Genomic DNA, 16,900 nt, shown 5'->3' with positions numbered 1-16,900 from the left:
GCTCGCCGACCGCGCGCGTCCCCGGGAGGCGGGCCCGGCCGCGCGCGGGACATGGAGGAGCGGGGCGGCGGCGCCGGCGACTTCAGGAAGGTGCGACGGCTCCGGGCGCTGCCCCGGGCGGCGGGCGCGGCCCCGGCCCCGCTCACCCTTTCCTCTCTCCGCACAGCACACCGTGGATCGGCTTCTTCGCCTGAATTTCCGGGATGGCAGAACCCGAGGTACCGAGGCGGCGACGGGCGGCGCGGGCCCCGTCCCGCCTCCCCTGACCGCCTTGTCCTTGCAGTTAACGCCGAGGCGCAGCTGCTGGTGGGCGAGCTGCTGAAGGTGTTCGTCCGAGGTGAGCGCGCAGGGCCATCCCGCCAGCCTTGGAGCGATGGCTCCGGCTCCTCCCCGAGCACCCGGCCCCCCTTCGGCCGCTCCCGTCCGGCACGGCTGCGGGCCTGGCCCAGCGTGCCGCGCTCCTCCGGGGCGCCGGGCCGCCTCCCGGACAGCAGCCCGGAGCCCCCGGTGACAGCTCCAGCCCCTCTCACTGCTCTTCCCTTTCTTGCCCTTGGGCTGCAGAAGCAGCGGCACGGGCAGCGCGGCAGGCTCAGGCAGAGGACCTGAAGAAGGTGGATACTGAACAGGTGGAGAAAGTATTGCCACAGCTGGTAGGTAACTGTGGGCCTGAACTGCATGGGAGCAGAATGGGGATATGGGCTGAACAGCTAATCCTCATGCTTTCGGGAGCTGTTTTGAGAACCCAACCTCTGTCCTGATTTGCTTATTGCTCTTTCCTTGCAGCTTCTGGATTTCTAGAGGCTCCTGAAGCACATGTCGCCTGTCAGCAGACAGTCCTGACACGTGTCTCTGTCCCAGTGTGTCTCTGAGGCTAACGGTCTCAACTTTTTCTTCCTCTGCCGTTTTGCTTCTGTTTCCTCTCCCCCTTAGTAAGCACAACACAGCCCAAAGCAACGATGGAGTACAATGATGCTATTTTTGAGAAGAGGGTGTCACAGGCTTATTTTGTTCAACTGAGTACATAACTGGTTTCTATCTTGCTGCCTTACTCCTGTAACAGAGGCCTGTATTTCACAACATGGTAAGAAGCTGTTGCTTTCTCAGCTAATGTGAGAAAGAGGTGCTGCTTCACAGAGATGCATGGAAAGACTTAATGGCTGGAAATACCATCCAGCCTTCAGGCTCTCCTTGCCTCAAGCAGGAAGCTGTAACAGCAACTCCAGGTGCAGCTCCAAGCCTTCGTACTGAATAGGTCATTAACAGGAGCTTAGTCACAGGCTCTTGCCAAAAGCAGGTAACTGATCTTTATTTTATAAATAAACAGTGTCTGTCCCTCACTACCTTCCAGTATTTCTCGGGCTGTGACATCAAAGAGAGTTTGAAACCTTTTAACCATTCAATATTCTCCTCAAAGGCTGCTCCCCCTCTGCTATAAATTTGTTCTCACAAAGAAACGTCAGTAAGTTAAAAACAAGTCTCCCTTCCTTGTGTAGGCTCTTTGCTGCAATTCATCATCAAAAGTCAAGTTGCTTCAAAGACTTGCAGAGCTTCCCCCTCACCCACCCTCTTCCCTAAATCTTTGTAGGACGAAAGGAAAAAAGGACAAAATAACAAACAGCATGTGTGAGAATCCCACATCACGGGACAGCCTGGCCCCTCTGGCAGCGGGGGGGCCACTGTGAAATAAGAAACCTTACACATGTGGGCAGGACCCACCAAGCCCAACTGGCTTTGCCGGGAGGTGCAGGGCTGGCTGCAGGAGCAGGCAGAGCCAGCAGTCCTTTGCTCAGGAACAGCCGTGACAGCAGAGGCTCAGTGGGTCACTGTGTACTTTGAGCTAGGAGCTATCAGGGTCATCCCTCAGGACACCAACCTCTTGGAAACCTCACAAAAACTGCAGTTCCAGTACACATTCTGGGGACAGTACCAGCTTAAGCAGTCCCCAGCCCTCAGCCGAGACAACTGTTCAGCTGTACAACACATGCAATGAAGGAACTGACCTAGTTCAGTCTTCAAGCATTGGTAAAAAAAAGGCAATAGCAAAAAAAACCCCCAGCAGATGATACTACCTTTGAATGCCCTAAAACCACAGGGATGAGTTCAGCTACTATTGCAGAAGTGATACTGAAACAAAATCAGTTCATCAGGTATCTGCAGGTACTGCTCTTCAGCACGGCAGGAATCCTTGTAGCAAGTACCTTAGTGAAGAGCTCAGCATTGTAAATGTGGGGGTGCCCCGTCTCCCTTAAAGAATTCACTCCTACTTCCTTGCCTTTTCCAGATTTCAGGTCCTTGTCTCTGCCTCTGCCCTGACACCAACTGAAACAGCACTCCCAAAGTTGCTGCCCTGAAAAGGCTCAAGTTCCCTTCCCTGACACACAGAGAGAACTGCTGATGTGGACATCCACAGTAAAGCAGCAATTAAATAACAGCAGCTAAAAGTAACTTTTTGTATAGGGAAGGGGAATAAGACCTCTTGTGTATCTATTGAAGGTAGCAATTTTTCGTTATTGTGGTTTAACTGGGTTTGATGCACAGCTGAGTTACACAAGGGACAAGCAAGCATGGGCAGAACTGCCTGAGGGAACACAGCAATGTAAAGCCCTTACACTTAAGCCATGAAACTACCCCAGGAATACTGATATTGCTGCTTGTATCCCTAAACTTGTTTTTCCATGTCAGGTACTTGCAGGGGATAGTTATGGTCCTAACCTTTACAAAAACTGACATAATTAGAGCAGCTAAGAAAATCAGTTAAGCAGATTATAATATTTGATGTCACCTGTGCTCTTCAAAAAATAAGGACTAGCACATCTGAAGCACACTGCTTCTGCATATTCTAATCCTGGAAACCAAAACACCAGCACAAGTATTTCACCACCTATCATTAGCAACAGCTCCTGGTTTCCCCACAGGATATCCTGTACAAATTCAGCAAGGCAGCTCTAGCTACCATCTACCTCTGATCTGTGTGACATGAATAAGCCTGATACAGCACCTGAACCAAGACCAACAGTCCTGTGCAGTGTGGGCTCAGCCCACACTCAATCCACTTCAGAGTAATAAACTTTAAACATTATTTGACTGGTTTTTTTGTTTGCTGTGGTATGTCTTTTATAGCCTATCCAGTGGCAGAAGGGCTTCTTTCCACAGGGAGGGTTGAGTACAGGAGCTGCACACAGTGCTCTCACGTTCCCTGTTCACGTCTGGGTGTCATATAAGGAATCAATCCATTTTTTTGCTGAAGCATTCTGCTCTCCTTCTGCTTTGAGTCTCCTTCTTCCTCTTCCACCTTTCTTTCATGCCTCCCCCTCCCTCCAAGTTTCTTCAAAGCATCTGTGAGCATTTGGAAATAATTAGACCTGAAGGGAAATGTTGGCCAGGCAGGGAGACAATGACAAGTGCCAGGAGCCCAGGGTGCCCTTTCTAGCCACTTTGAAGTTCATTCAGATGGGACAAAGCTCCGTTTTGCTTTGTTGGAAAAAAAAACGGGAGGAAGGGAACAAGGCATGACAGGCCAATTGAAAAGAGCAGGTTCCTGTGAACTGACAGACACACCAAGTGCCAGGGCAAGAAGCTATTAAAGGCACTGACCAAAAGGGCCCCCGTGGCCACTCTGCTTTATTACATCTACAAATTGTGCAGATGCACATGTAGTGCAGGGAGGAAACAAGGAAAATGGAAAACATGGTATTACTGTACCATGGAACCCCAGCTCTCCACAGATCACTGATCCACGGAGAAGACTTCAAATAAAACCCAGCACCATGACTGCCATGGCACAACAGAGTTCATCTCCAGTGTAAGGGCAATTCTAACCAATATTCATTCCCCCACAACATCTGCAGGAGACAGGACTGGGCCTTTTCCCTGTGCACCAACTGCAGTGCAGAGCACAGCTACCCTGCTCTGGGAACGCTCAGGCCACCAATCAACTGTCATTTGAAGAGACCCTTCAACTGTATGTTTTCTCCCTTGCTGTAAGCAATTACTGATGGTAATTATACACAGTGAAAATAAAACTAGAGCCTAGGGCAGACACAAGCTCAACAGGCATTCCACGAACAGACACCTGTATTCCTTGTTAACAAGACTCTGGCAACTGAACACAAGAGTGCAGCAGCCCGAGTGCTTCACAAGAGAGTTCACTGATCTGAACTGGTTTAAGTAACTTAAGTGCTTCCTCTTCATTCATTTTCCAGCCGTCCATATCCAGAATTATCAGCAGCACTAACCCTAATCACTAAGAGGCAGAGAGAAGCCTTGTTCTGGGCATCACTTAACAATTATAGGTAAAGCTGAACCAGATTGTATCTTGCTACTAGAATACAGGCTAGACTCAAGTGATCTGTGAAGGTGGAACTGAGAGGATTTGAATTTAAAAATATGGATAGAAACAAAGTCCTTTGCAGAAAGTATATAGGAATCATGTCCCCCTTAATTCTCTATTCTTATTATTTGCATGCAAGAAACCTTAAATTTAACCTCTAACCTTGCTTCTGTAGTCACAAAGACCACAAACAGGCCCTCCACTCCTCCACCAGCTGCAACTGGTATCTGAAATAGCCATTCTCTTTTTACAACTAATGTTCATATAGATTAGATCTCTCCAGGGCCGCTAACACCTTTTACATGTTCTGAGTAAGTTCATGGAGAAGAGGGCACAGCTGACAACTCAGTGATCCAGCAGCCCAGGATGCTTCATCTTTTTCCACCTACAAAATAAACACAGCACCATTAAAACACTTAACATGTAATTATAACTTACTCATTTCTAAGTAAAACAGTCTGGTGGCTGAGGGTTCTGGTCACTGCTGTGTTCAGGCAGCATTGGGGACCACAAGAGAGCACTTGGGGAGATGAAATGGCAAACGCATCACAACTTTTGGAGCAGGGAACTTCATCCTTCATGTTATTAACAAACAACTTACAGCACATTATTAACCTTTCATAACAACTATTAAATGGGAAACCTGCACAGGTAGGTGGCATGATATTCTGTACTTTATCCAAATAATCTTGGAAAAGAAAACTATTTCAAGTGCAATGGATTAGGTATCAGACTTCCCAATGTTCAGAATCTGCATTCATATACTTCTCCAGTGAAGGCTGAGGTTCAAGTCACCAATAAATTTGTGACTGACAAGCAGTGAACCAAATGTCCTGCAAGCACAGGCTGACATCTGCAACAATACTGTCAATATCCAACCCATTTGGCAGAGAAACTGCCTTTTGGGGCAGTTCAGAAGGAGCAGAGCTCTCCTATGATTCATTGATACCTGGAAGTTTCAGCCATTTGGGTATTTTCCCAGGGGCCTTTCTAAACACTTGTGGAGCTCCCTGGGTGCTGGCTGCTTCTGGCTGTTCAACGGTCTCTTTGTCACTTCCCACTTCTGGTTCAGATAAGGATGGAGCCACTGATGCTAAAGTTGATGAAGCAGAAGGAACTAATGATCTAGACAAACATCAGAGAAAGGAAATAAGCAAGTAAAATGAAGCTTCATTTTTCGTAACAGCCCCCTGTACCACCACCACCTTTAAAGTTAGATTGAAAAAGCTCTTCTTTTTCCATGATACAAGCACTAGTATTGACTTAAGTCACTGAAATCCTACTTTGCAAAGGACTCACAAAGCTATGAAGTCCAGTATGACAGTACGACTGTTTCTGGACAGAAGGAAGTCCTAGTATCTTCAAAGCACTTGTCTTTGTAGTAAGATGGGCTCATTTCATGCTTCCCATTCCTGAAATACTAAGGCATTTGCAACTCTACTCAACCCCAACATACCTGGCTACTAATAAATCAGCTGCAGAAGGAGAAACTGCAGAGCTCAGCAGGTCTGATTTCAGGTAACAAGCTGTTTAGAAATGAAACCAAATCACTTAGTTGGTAACACAGATACATCAATCACCACAGTACCACATAGCTCTCAGCTCAAAAAAAATACCTGCTGTGTACTACAGTAAACCCACATCACCTTCCTCCAAATGACACAGGGCATTACTGAACCATGCCAGTTTCTTTCACAACTCAGAGGTGCTCTGTTTCATCATTCAAACCTCAAGACCTTGACATTTTCTTTCAGTGCTCACTGCATCTCAGGGACTTTTCTGTGAAGCCACAGCATACTTTGGTCTCTGGGAGAAACAGGGATGCTAAGCATAAACAAGAGATGCCAAAGAACCTAAAATTCACATCTGTTCTACCATCTCCAGCCAGTCCACTACCACAGGAGCTCTGCAAAAGCATTTCATAGACATTTGTCTGGGTAACATTTTGAACAACAGGATTTTCTTTCCTACGGAGTCATTCTTCCATCATTCTTCATCCCATGGCAGACAATGCCTAATCCCCTAACAGAGGTACAATGTCCACATCTGTGCTCAAGCTAGCTGCCCAAACCAGCTCTGAAGAGCTTCTGCCAGTCAGAATGGAGACATTCAGCAGCATTCTCAAGGACTGCAGTTGCTTTGGACGGAAGAGCTCTGACAGAAGCAATACTGAGTCTACTGCAGGAACTATACAGTCAGCTGAACGAGACAGGAAATGCACTCACCCCTGCGCTCCTCTGATCCAAAATGAACAACAGCAGTTGGGAAAAGTTTGGCCTGTAGCAAAAGGAGAAAAGAAGGTATCACTGCCTGTAGACGCTTTCCACATTCACTGTGAACATCAGAGGCAGGTTAGACAGCTACAGACAAATTCAGGGAGTTCAAGCCAGGTTCACTAACCGTCTGTAATTCAGGAAAACTTAAACTTGTGGGTACTAAACAGGTGATGAGACCTCTACAGCAAGTGCTCACTGCAGGAATGCCCTGCCATTTCTTCTCCTCTGTCCCCATACCTCAGGCCATTGTATTGCACCAAGATTCTCCACTGCTGAGCAGATAACATTAATATGATGAAGAATCTTCTAAGATCTGAGCGGCTGACACCAAGAGAAGAAAAATCCAGCTGTGCCCTTCCAAAAGCTATTCTAAATAATTTTATTACATTTACACCCTGTCTATAATTGAAATTTATCCAGTTTCACCACCTTTCCAGGATTAAGTATTTTCTTTTATAAATCCAACCTGAATTCCTAGTTCCTACTTATCAGAATAATTGCCATATTCAAACATTTTTTCCATCCAGTGGGTTTGGTGGTTTTTGGCTTTTTTTCCTTTTATTTCAGTGGAAATCCCTGTAATTTGTGTCCATTTCCTCTTGTCCTTTTACAGGGCACTGCTAAGAACTCTGGACCATACTCCTTGCTGTTTCCTGTCTCTTTTACCACACACATTGACAAGACCCCATAGAGCTTCTTTTTTTCCAGGCTGAACAGCCCTGACTCTCCCTCTACCTCTCCCCATATGTCAGATGCAGGTCACTTCATTATCTTTTGGTCCTTTTCTGGGCACCAGAGAAACTGTGAAACTGGACTCACACACCCCCTGCTCAACTGAGGAATCACAAATGCACCTGTAGGTATAAAGGAGGGACCTACCTATGGAGGTTGCTCTGCCACCTCCAGTGACCCCAGTGCCACACCACCTCTTCAAAAAACCTCAGTGATACATTATAAAGCACTACATCACCACACACAGTGTTAATCCAAGTGTTCCCAAGGGAAACACAGAGCAAGAAAGTCAAAGTTGTAAAATTTCATTCTAAAAACAGACACTAAAACAAGCTCAGGCTGAGATTTTTAAAAGGGTATGATATGCCATAACCAGCTGTTCCAGAAAGGATTCTGAAAAAACAACCATCATATTTATTACATGCATTATATGCCAGTATAATACCACATAAAGAATAACTAGCTGAAATAATTTTGTTAAGCTTTTAGGAAGCCTTGCACTAAGAGACAAGTAAAGAAACCAAATCATCATAGTGTAAAAGAGGCAAGTATACCACTACAGCCAGAAACTGGGCAGCAAATGTTAATTAATGGTCTACATTTTCCCTGGCAAAACAGTAACACTAAACTTGTCACACTAATCCAATAAATAAATAAATAACCAGATAAAAGCGAGTGACTGCCCCAATTGGTATCACTCATATGTACTTGGGAACTGTGCAGGGCAGACTGACTGCTCTGGAGTTTTCTTGAGCCTCTGTTGCCACCATCAGCCCAAGCTGGATACTGGAAAGATGGTCCTTGGACCCCATCCAGCACAGCAATTACCAGAACTCAAAAGAACCCTGATCTTCACAGAGGAGGCTGTGGACTGCTGCCTAATATGGAGACTAACAAAATTGTATTAACTGAAGGCAAAATGAAATAGCTTCACCTCTCTTCCTGCCTACAAGCTTCAGACGAGCATATGGCATTACACGTTTTTCTGACATTAATCTGGAGGCCACAGGAGACTGTGTCATGCAGCACAGCCAACACCATGCTAGCTGAAACAGGAGACATTTATCACTCTGCTCCAAGACTCAGCTCCTGCTAAAGCATCCAGGCAAATTCACATCCTTGAACTGACATTTTAGCAAAATAATTATTTATTAGGTCTTTTAACATTTCATTCCTCAACCAACAGGGCCTAAGGTTGCCTGCTCCAATCACAAAGACAGCTCTCCATAAACTTTTTTAATTACAAAGTACCAGACATGGTTTAGAAATCCCAGAAAAAACTCTCAAAAGAGCTTTGATGTTCCTACAGCATTCGTCTATTTAGCAAATGGGTGCCTTAAAAAAAGCCCCCCCCCCCACACACACATACACTCAAGCCCTTTTACACACAACATCCTTTTCATGCCAGCTGCAAGTTGGAAAATGAGGTTTTTGTAGTGTGTTAGTGTTGGAATTTTTTAATAACCTCCGCTCTCTTTTTTTTGCCTCCCGACCAATTATCTTGGTAAATAATTAACATTCTGAAGGAGATAAGTAAGCACAGAAACTCAGAACTCAAAGCCCTTTAGTTCAAAGCCCTGCCCTTTTCTCTTCGTTTCCCTGCTGCTGCCACTGAAACTTCCTTGTCAATCAAGCTCTGGGCACACACATCAAAGCCTTATGTGGGAATGGCCCCAAGGGGTCAGAGGAAATTCATGGCAGGGCCTGTGTGAGGCACAAAGAGAGAAAGAGAGTGAGGAATATAGACCAAGAGCTAGACAGACTCACTCAACAAACAAACATATAGACTGTGCCCCAATATAAACCTCTACCCTATTTACTCACAGGTCATCAAGTAACCATAGTTCACAGTTTCAGGACCCACGTCCACAACCATTTCCTACTGCTGGCAAAACATCAGTTCAAATGTTTCAGTTCAAAATCTTAATTGAAAGAAACCTAAAGGAGCTAGACAGCAGCCCTGCAGCACACAGAATGCAACGTCCTTCCCATGGCTCCTTTCCCTGCATCCCTATCCTTTCCTAGGGCTCAGCCAGCATGGAGTCCCGTCTTTCCAAACCTCTACCCAATAAGGTTTTTTCCTCCAATTCAAACAGAACATTGGCTCATGCACAGAACCTTTGGTCTAGCCTCCTTTGTGTGGAATTGTCAGGCACCACCCCAATCTCAGCACTCCCTGAGGGAGCAGCACAGAAGGCAGCCAGCTACACCTCACCTGGGAATTCTCTAGCCACACTGGCAGGACCTAACGCTGCCCAGAGATTTTTATAATCTGAAGTATTTAAATCAGCAGCATTTTCACACCAAAAAATAAAGGCCAGTAGAATGATCCCATTGTCCAAGGACTGTCTGGGCATAAAGATGAGAAGGTTTTAGTAGATTCTGTCCATGAAAACACAGGAGCCCAAAGCCAAAGCCCTCAGCATTCTCTAACACACCTATGAAGGTAATGATCAAACACTGGGCAGACCATCACCTGAAAACTGCATCCTCAAGTCAGCTGTTCTAATGTTTGCAATTGTTCTAATGCATCTGACAATGTTTCTAGAACAACTCTGCAGCTCTTCACTGCATAGGGTTCTTGCAAGAGCATCTGTGAATCACAACAGATTTTGAGAACTCTTAGGAGCCTGCCAGGTTGACCAAAAGAATTCAAAGGATGTTCAAAACAAGTAACTCAAAAAGCTCCACTCACTTATATGCAGAGAATTACTACAATAGCACTGAGCCAACAGCCAGTTACTACACTACAACACTCAGCATTTCTCTTCCTTGCTGCTTTGATTTCCAGCCAAAAAAACGGCCATTCTGCCTGGGGAAATAGATGCTATTAATCTATTGAACCATAATGTTCAAATCACACTGTCCAAGATGTATTTACAACATACAGTCAGATTTACTGGAGCAATATCTAGAAATCCAACTGAAAATGGTGTCCCATTGTGCAATTATACAGATGTGATGTAAATAAAAATACTTTGAGTTTGTGGGTTGTTTTTATTTTTGTGGGTTTCCTGTTTTTGTTTCTGTTTTTAGGGGCTTTTCTTTTTTATACAGATGAAGAACTGAGACCTAAAGAGATAACTTACTCAAGGTCACAAAGGATGGCAGTAGCAGTAATGAGAACTAAGCAGGCAAGTGTCAAGAGCTCCATCCAAGATCATAATCACAGGACAGCTTTCTTCTGGAGGGATTAGAAAGTCACTGAGGCAAGGAGAAAAGGAAGTCAACGTCCTGCTTATTATCCTTCTCATTTAATAAGCATGATTCTAAATGACCATCTCCTCAGATTTTAAAAAGATGTAACACAGCTTCAGCCATCTGCTTGGTTACAGTTGCAGTAGTTTAAATGAACACTTTCTATTTCAGAGATCTGAAGACCAGCCTGCTGCTCATAAAGCCCCATTTAGTCTGAAAGTCCAGCTGGAACAGTACAGTTTCACTCAGCCACAGGCAGCAGCTCCTTGGACCCTGCGTGGTTTGTGACAGCACGGCAGCCTGGCTGTGGAGCGGCACACGGGGCTGCTGCATCTCACGTTCCACGATAAAAATATCCACGTCAGAACAACAGCTCCTGGTGAATCCAGCTGTGATACAGCAGAGAGACATTCCTGCTTTGTTTAACTATGTGTTTTAGTAACTTGTTCTCTGGAAAACACAGAAAATACTGCAGGCAGAACCCTCCCCAAATAACACCTCAACGCTTCCTGTTTCTCAGACATACATATGCAAAAAAATCCTAGAACAGAGCATTGCAGATGATGCACACTGTTCTCGGGAAGCTGCTCTCCTCCCTGACGGCACTGCTGCCAGGCCAGGCAGAGGCTGCTGCTGAAGGGAACTTGCAGCTGCCAGAGGAGCAGCATTCTTTCCGTTACACAATCTGAGAAGATCAGAGTGCCACAGGTCTGCTGTTAGACTGATGTTAGGAAGATGAATAAGAACATAAGCACTTCAAAGGAACACGCGCATGGAAGGAGAAACCCAAGCTACCAGCATGAAATACTGCATAGTACACACACCCCAAACACATAAACTAGCTCTTGGAAAATTCAACTGCAAGGCCGGTGGATCAAAAGTTTCTCCAGCAAGACTGCACAGCATTGCTGAGACAGAAATAAACACCACAGCCATGGTGAAAGAGGCAGATCAAGCAGTTCAAGTTTATAACCTGAGAACAAAGCTGCCCAATGTGGGCTTCAGCTGCCAGAGGATATGGATGTGCCGTGGCCAGCATGGAGGAGATCTGATCCAGCTAGGGCAGGGGACCTTTAAAACTCATAAGGCAAAGATAACATTTAAAAACACTGTTTTGAGAAGGCTGCTTATGAAGACATTCAAGTACAAAGAGCATTCACTAAGACCTTGATAGCTGAGATCAGAAAGATCTGGCCTTCAAAACTGACAGTAGCAGTGAACATTTTGGGCAGGATTTCCACTCCAAATTCAGTTGTGCAAGGAGCCTCTCACTGGACTGAAGAACCCAGCTGTCCTGGAAGCCAGCATCATGAGACAAGCATAAGTAACAGACCTCACCACAAAGAGAAGGTGAGATTGCTACCAAATGCAGTCAGATGATAAAATCCTGGATGGAGAAGACTAAGACTTTTAGGTGAATGCCATCCTCTGTGCTGGATGAATTTCAGTATTGCAATTTTCTTTGCCAGTGAGTGCAATAACCACAAGGCCTGCCACAGGAAATGCCTCTGATGGACTGACTGATGAAGTAATTTTTTCTGAAATTGTATTCAACTCTTGCCAAAGGAGAAGGCTTCATGCTGCCCGAGTCGTAGTCAGGTTCACTGAACAAACACACCAGACATACTGCCCAAACTGGCATTAACAAATAGGAGGTGGAAAGAGAACCAAAGGCAAAGAAAAGAACAAACAGCTCATCTGGATTTCTGCCTCATGGTATGTGACAGAGGAAACACTCAGGGCACTCTAAGATCTGACTAGAAGACCTAAATATTTTTGTGGAAGCCTGTGGATTCCTTCAGCTCCTCTGTAAAGAGAGGATGGCCTCCTGCCCTCTCTGCTGCCTCGACTTTTCCAGTGACTGGTACTTCTATTTTCTGCTAAATCTTTCCTAGTATTAACACAGCAATCAATAATTTTTTTCCACTAACCCACCCCAGAAATGCACTACAAAACTGCCTGTTTCTGGGAGGAGAAAGAAGCTAAGAAGCAACTCTGAAAAGCTCAGACAGCCTAGAAAAAACAAAAACAAGCCACTGGAGCTACAAGGAACCCAAAGCCAAGTGCTACAACAGGGAAGCCTGTGGTTGATCAGCTCTGGAGAGCAGAACATTATAAAACACTTCAAGGGACATGAGGAGAAGGCCGCCAGCAAAAACAGCAACAACAAAAAATCAAAGCAAAGCCTTGAAGTCTTTATGGGTTCCAAAAACTCCACATTGCTGCCAATTTGTGTGTTCACTATACTGTAAATACACACAGATTTTGGGAGCATTCACTTCAGACAGTTCTTTCATTCCAAGTATCTTGGCAAACAAGTCAACAACAGTTGTCTTTTTTCCTGGTTTTGCTAGCAGCGTAAAGGTTCTCCCTTCATTGTAAGTGATCAAACGTAATGAATGTGGTGCCAAACTTGTCAGCTTGAATGGAGGGAGAGGGTGGAAAGAGCAGAAGTATTGGTAATATGGTATTCCACCATCTGCAGTCACTTCTGCTATTGGCTTCAGCACAAATTTCAGTAATTTATAAATATCTGAATGCTCATATGCACTCACATTACTGCCTCAGACACCATCCATTTTTCCTTACCAATACAGTCTTTAGAGTGGAGGATAACCTACTGCTAACTTAGGACATGGGATAATATGAAAATTAAATGTTGGAAAAAAATCCAGAATGGCTAGACACACTATGATAGTACCTGCTTTGGAAAAATCAAGAGTCAGGCTATGTGCAGGCATCTCTGCAAGGGGAGCATATCAAGTGCCAAGCATCCCAAGAGGCACAGCTACCACAACTGACATGCAGCATTTGGGGCAAAAGTGACAAATTTGGCAGTTGCATGATACAACCTGAACCCTTAAAGAGACATATTACCACTAAAGACAAACTTCTTCCTGAACCTGTCACACATCCTCCAAACCCAACAAAGACACTTCAAAACACTTAAGCAATTAGTTGTACTGTTACTTTACCCAAGCTCTCTTTTTCCTACGACGTCTGAAGAACTGCATACTCCACAGCACTTCATTCACAGTCACATCCTATGCACCACAACACTGCCATTCCAGAACAAGCTTTCTCACTACAGAGGTGCTGTGTGCTGCCAGGTCACCTTAGAGCAAGAGCTCCTCTATCTCCAGCCCCAAATGCACATTATTTTTCAAAGTACCTTAACCATCTCTCTCCTGTCTTTACAGAGCAGCTTTGTCCTTTCACCTCCCTCCTTCCAGATCAGGGAACAGAAGGGGAGCTCTGACTAAAGTACAAGATGTTTCCCTTCCATGGACCACAAGATGAATGAAAAGGGAAAGGTCTCCACAAACCCCCCTGCACAGAGCCCACCCCCACCCAGGGCACAGCCAGGCACTGCAGCCAGCTCTACAGCACTCGCTTTCGCAGCCACTGGGGACCCCTGGCCCACACAAACCTCTTCCCAGGCTGAAGACTGCTCAGTTTGGAAGGCCACAACCTCATGTGAGAAGGAGTGAGCAGGTCCCACCCCCCGTGCTGCCCCTGCTACCCCAGCACCAGAGATTCCCTCTTTCATCCTTATTTCTACTGAGAGCCCCGAGGCTCAGGCAGTGCAGCCTCACTAGGAACAGACACCTCCAACCACAACACCAACAATGACACAGCAGGCATGGACACCACAGCTGGAGCCATTTCCACAGAGCAGAAAGGACCTTCAGCCCCTCTCTCCCAGGCACCCAGACCCCAGCAGAAGGGAAAACTTACCCAAGCAGGAAAATTATGGCGTGGAGCTTGCACTAACATGGTGAAAGTTTAAGAGGAATAAGGATTTACATTGGTTAACAGCAGCAAAGCTTCTCCCACAATCAGCCAGGCCAAACAGGGATAAGGCATCATCCTCACAGGTCAGAATCCTGTGGTCTTTGACAGCAGTTTGGGTAATCAGAAAAGCATGACAAGTTCTCATCAGGAATTGTTTCTTTCATGTTTGATGCTTCATCCAAGTAAAATGTTTATAAACACACAGAATCATTCCTGCCATAACAGACCGTGACCTGAAAGGGCTGCAGGGCCCCCAGCAAGGGACACAGGCCACACAGCCACTGGCATTAAACACAGCTCTCCCAAGGACAGAAGAACCATAGGCAGAGCAGAAGTCCACTCAATCCAGCCAGTACCCTAACAGTGAACAAAAACCAGATGAACAGAAAAGAGTATCCTTACTTGTAAGTGATTAGCTAGCAATGATTTTCAGTTTAGAAGCTTCCTGAAAAGGTTTCTATATATTGAGACACTTACTAAATATCTTCCTTGAACTTGTCCAAACTTCTCTCAAATCAGTATATCCTTTCAGTATACAGCTCCCTGTGACAAGGATTCTGTGCCTCAGTTTTCTGACACATGAACAACTACCTTCTTCCATCTATTCTAGCTCCTGCTTGCCTCACTTGATGCCACTCACTCACACTCAAGAACTCAACACATTCCAGCTTCTCCTTGGCATGTTATTCCCTTTCCAGTCACAGCTTTAACAGACTGGCAAGTCCTCACCTATTCAGTCTTTCTTTGGACAGAAGACATTGCAGATCTCTGATGAACCTCATTCCCCTTCTCTGCACCTTCACCAGCTCCTTTTGGAGATGTGAGACCAGATCTGGATGTTATTGAGACAAACCCTGGGCCATACACAGCGATGTTCTCTATTTTGTTCTGAATAATTTGCTTTTGGAAGGATGTTGTTTTCAATTTGACTGCTATTCAGTAATGAGCTGATGATTTCACCACCGTAAGACTTTGCTCCAAAGCCATAATGATCAACGCAAGAGCTCACCGAGCTGCGTATGAAGCTCAAATTATTTTCCCTGCACCTCATCACATTTATCTATGCAGAGCTAGCTGGATAAGCCAAAAATGCAAAGTCATGCAACTGTTAACTAATGTGATAGTAATCTTTTAGTAATGTCATGTTATAATCCCGAAAAAATATTCTAAGGATGAGATTTTACTCGCTTTCCACATTCAACAAGTAATTGTACAGACTCTGTATAGTTAAGATTGTGCTTAAAAACTCCACTTTACTTTAATTACACCCAAATTCTCAACATAAGCACTAGCTTAATTTGACTATGGTGTGATTACATGTGGCATGAATAAAAACATATCTTAAATCAGGTTTGGATTCGACACCCTTTATCTTAGTTGGACGTTATTCTTCTTTCAAGGTGACAGAGAGGATATGAGAAATGAGAAAAAATGTTTTCCTTAAAGCAGTCCAGTTGCAAATTTTCCACTTTTGAGCATAGCATCTTGAGCAGTCCCAGCTCTGTATCAAAGTCAAGGCTTTGCACCTTTGCCATGTGCCACAGCAAGCACTTCAATCCACGGAAAGCTACTGCAGACTGGAGATGTCTGACACTAAAATCAACCAGCTTCTTCACAAAGCTGTGATTTCTAATGAAGTCCCAAAGACTCGGCTGTAAGGCACCTCCAAGTCTTCAAAGAGCACTAATTTAACATGTGTTCATGTCTCAGGGAGCTGCCACAAAGAATGAATTTCACAGTAAATGTCACAACGAGGAAACCGGGAAATTGCCACACGTATAACAAGCACCAGTAATGGTGCCAGGTACAGAACAAAGGCTTTAATGCAGCAAATTAAACAAAATTCCTGCCATTAGGTTTCTTATTTCAAAGACAATGAGATGTAATTATTCCTGTGGTGTTTTACTGAAAAAGTCATGTTTCAGGAGACATCCAGAGAAACACGAGATGTGCACTGAGAAAGAGAAAATAAAAGAACAGTACTGCAGGATGGGGGAGGCAGGCAAGGGGTAAAAGGAGGTAAGCAGAGGATTTAGAACATTTTAGAAAACAGACCAAAGTTAACAAGGGAGACCAGAACCAACATCAGAGGATCAACAGGAGGCAGATACAGGTCTGAATATTCAATCATCTAAAAGCATCTGCATGTGTATTTCTTCCACATGGCCTGGTCAGCAAGTTGTGGAACTTTGAAAACTTCATTGCAAACAACTTCCAAGGCATGCTAATCACTACCTAATTCACCATGCTGCCTGAAAAGTCCCTTTCTCTATCCCTTTCCCCACCCCAGCCTTTCTGCTCCCTCAGAGCAGGGGCATCAAACAAGAATTCTCACTGCTGCTGCGTGAGCCTTTACTCTGAAAGATCTCTGGTGCATCAGTCTGGAATGGTCCATGCAGTTCTGATTGACAGAACATTTTAAACAGCGTGAGTTTGGGGCAAAGTCACTTGCAAAATCACTCAATCACTCCTAATGATCCTAGATGTGTGATCTACACAGCCAAAGGTCTCTGGCCAGGGACATCAAGACCACTTTATCTGACACTTGCAAAAACTCTCCAGGAATCCA

At 45.0% G+C, this 16,900-nt stretch overlaps 2 protein-coding genes across 3 annotated transcripts in view; one reads left to right on the top strand and one right to left on the bottom strand.

Moving 5' to 3' along the window:
- The first annotated feature begins 1 nt into the window (after position 1).
- CENPX (centromere protein X) lies at positions 2 to 1,337 on the top strand. 2 transcript variants are annotated; one of them, XM_041408990.1, is made up of 5 exons: positions 2 to 90; positions 167 to 218; positions 284 to 337; positions 565 to 650; positions 784 to 1,337. In XM_041408990.1, exons 1-5 carry the CDS (start codon positions 52 to 54, stop codon positions 796 to 798), a joined length of 246 nt encoding a protein of 81 aa, XP_041264924.1. In that variant the 5' UTR covers positions 2 to 51; the 3' UTR covers positions 799 to 1,337. The 2 variants fall into 2 exon arrangements, with proteins under 2 accessions (XP_041264924.1, XP_041264923.1); XM_041408989.1 differs by having other exon boundaries at positions 5 to 90; positions 562 to 650.
- ASPSCR1 (ASPSCR1 tether for SLC2A4, UBX domain containing) overlaps positions 1,280 to 16,900 on the bottom strand; it is a 37,022-nt gene continuing 21,401 nt past the window's right edge. Inside the window, exons 13-16 of the mRNA XM_041408988.1 lie at positions 6,556 to 6,607; positions 5,787 to 5,856; positions 5,280 to 5,455; positions 1,280 to 4,715 (exon numbers count right to left, since the gene is read on the bottom strand). Of these exons, the coding sequence (XP_041264922.1) occupies positions 4,702 to 4,715; positions 5,280 to 5,455; positions 5,787 to 5,856; positions 6,556 to 6,607 (312 nt within the window). The 3' untranslated portion in view covers positions 1,280 to 4,701. The remainder of the gene's footprint in view (positions 4,716 to 5,279; positions 5,456 to 5,786; positions 5,857 to 6,555; positions 6,608 to 16,900) is intronic.

Source organism: Onychostruthus taczanowskii, unplaced genomic scaffold, assembly GCF_017590055.1.
Source record: "Onychostruthus taczanowskii isolate IOZ18803 unplaced genomic scaffold, ASM1759005v1 scaffold30, whole genome shotgun sequence".
In the NCBI taxonomy this organism is placed as follows: Eukaryota; Metazoa; Chordata; class Aves; order Passeriformes; family Passeridae; genus Onychostruthus; species Onychostruthus taczanowskii.
This window is presented reverse-complemented; position numbering and strand designations above follow the sequence as displayed.

Excerpts from the sequence above, each read along its gene's own strand:
- CENPX (XM_041408989.1), top strand. The coding sequence starts at position 52 with ATGGAGGAGCGGGGCGGCGGCGCCGGCGACTTCAGGAAG. Across the intron at positions 91-166 it reads GCGCCGGCGACTTCAGGAAG|CACACCGTGGATCGGCTTCT; the intron begins GTGCGACGGCTC and ends CTCTCCGCACAG. Across the intron at positions 219-283 it reads CCGGGATGGCAGAACCCGAG|TTAACGCCGAGGCGCAGCTG; the intron begins GTACCGAGGCGG and ends TTGTCCTTGCAG.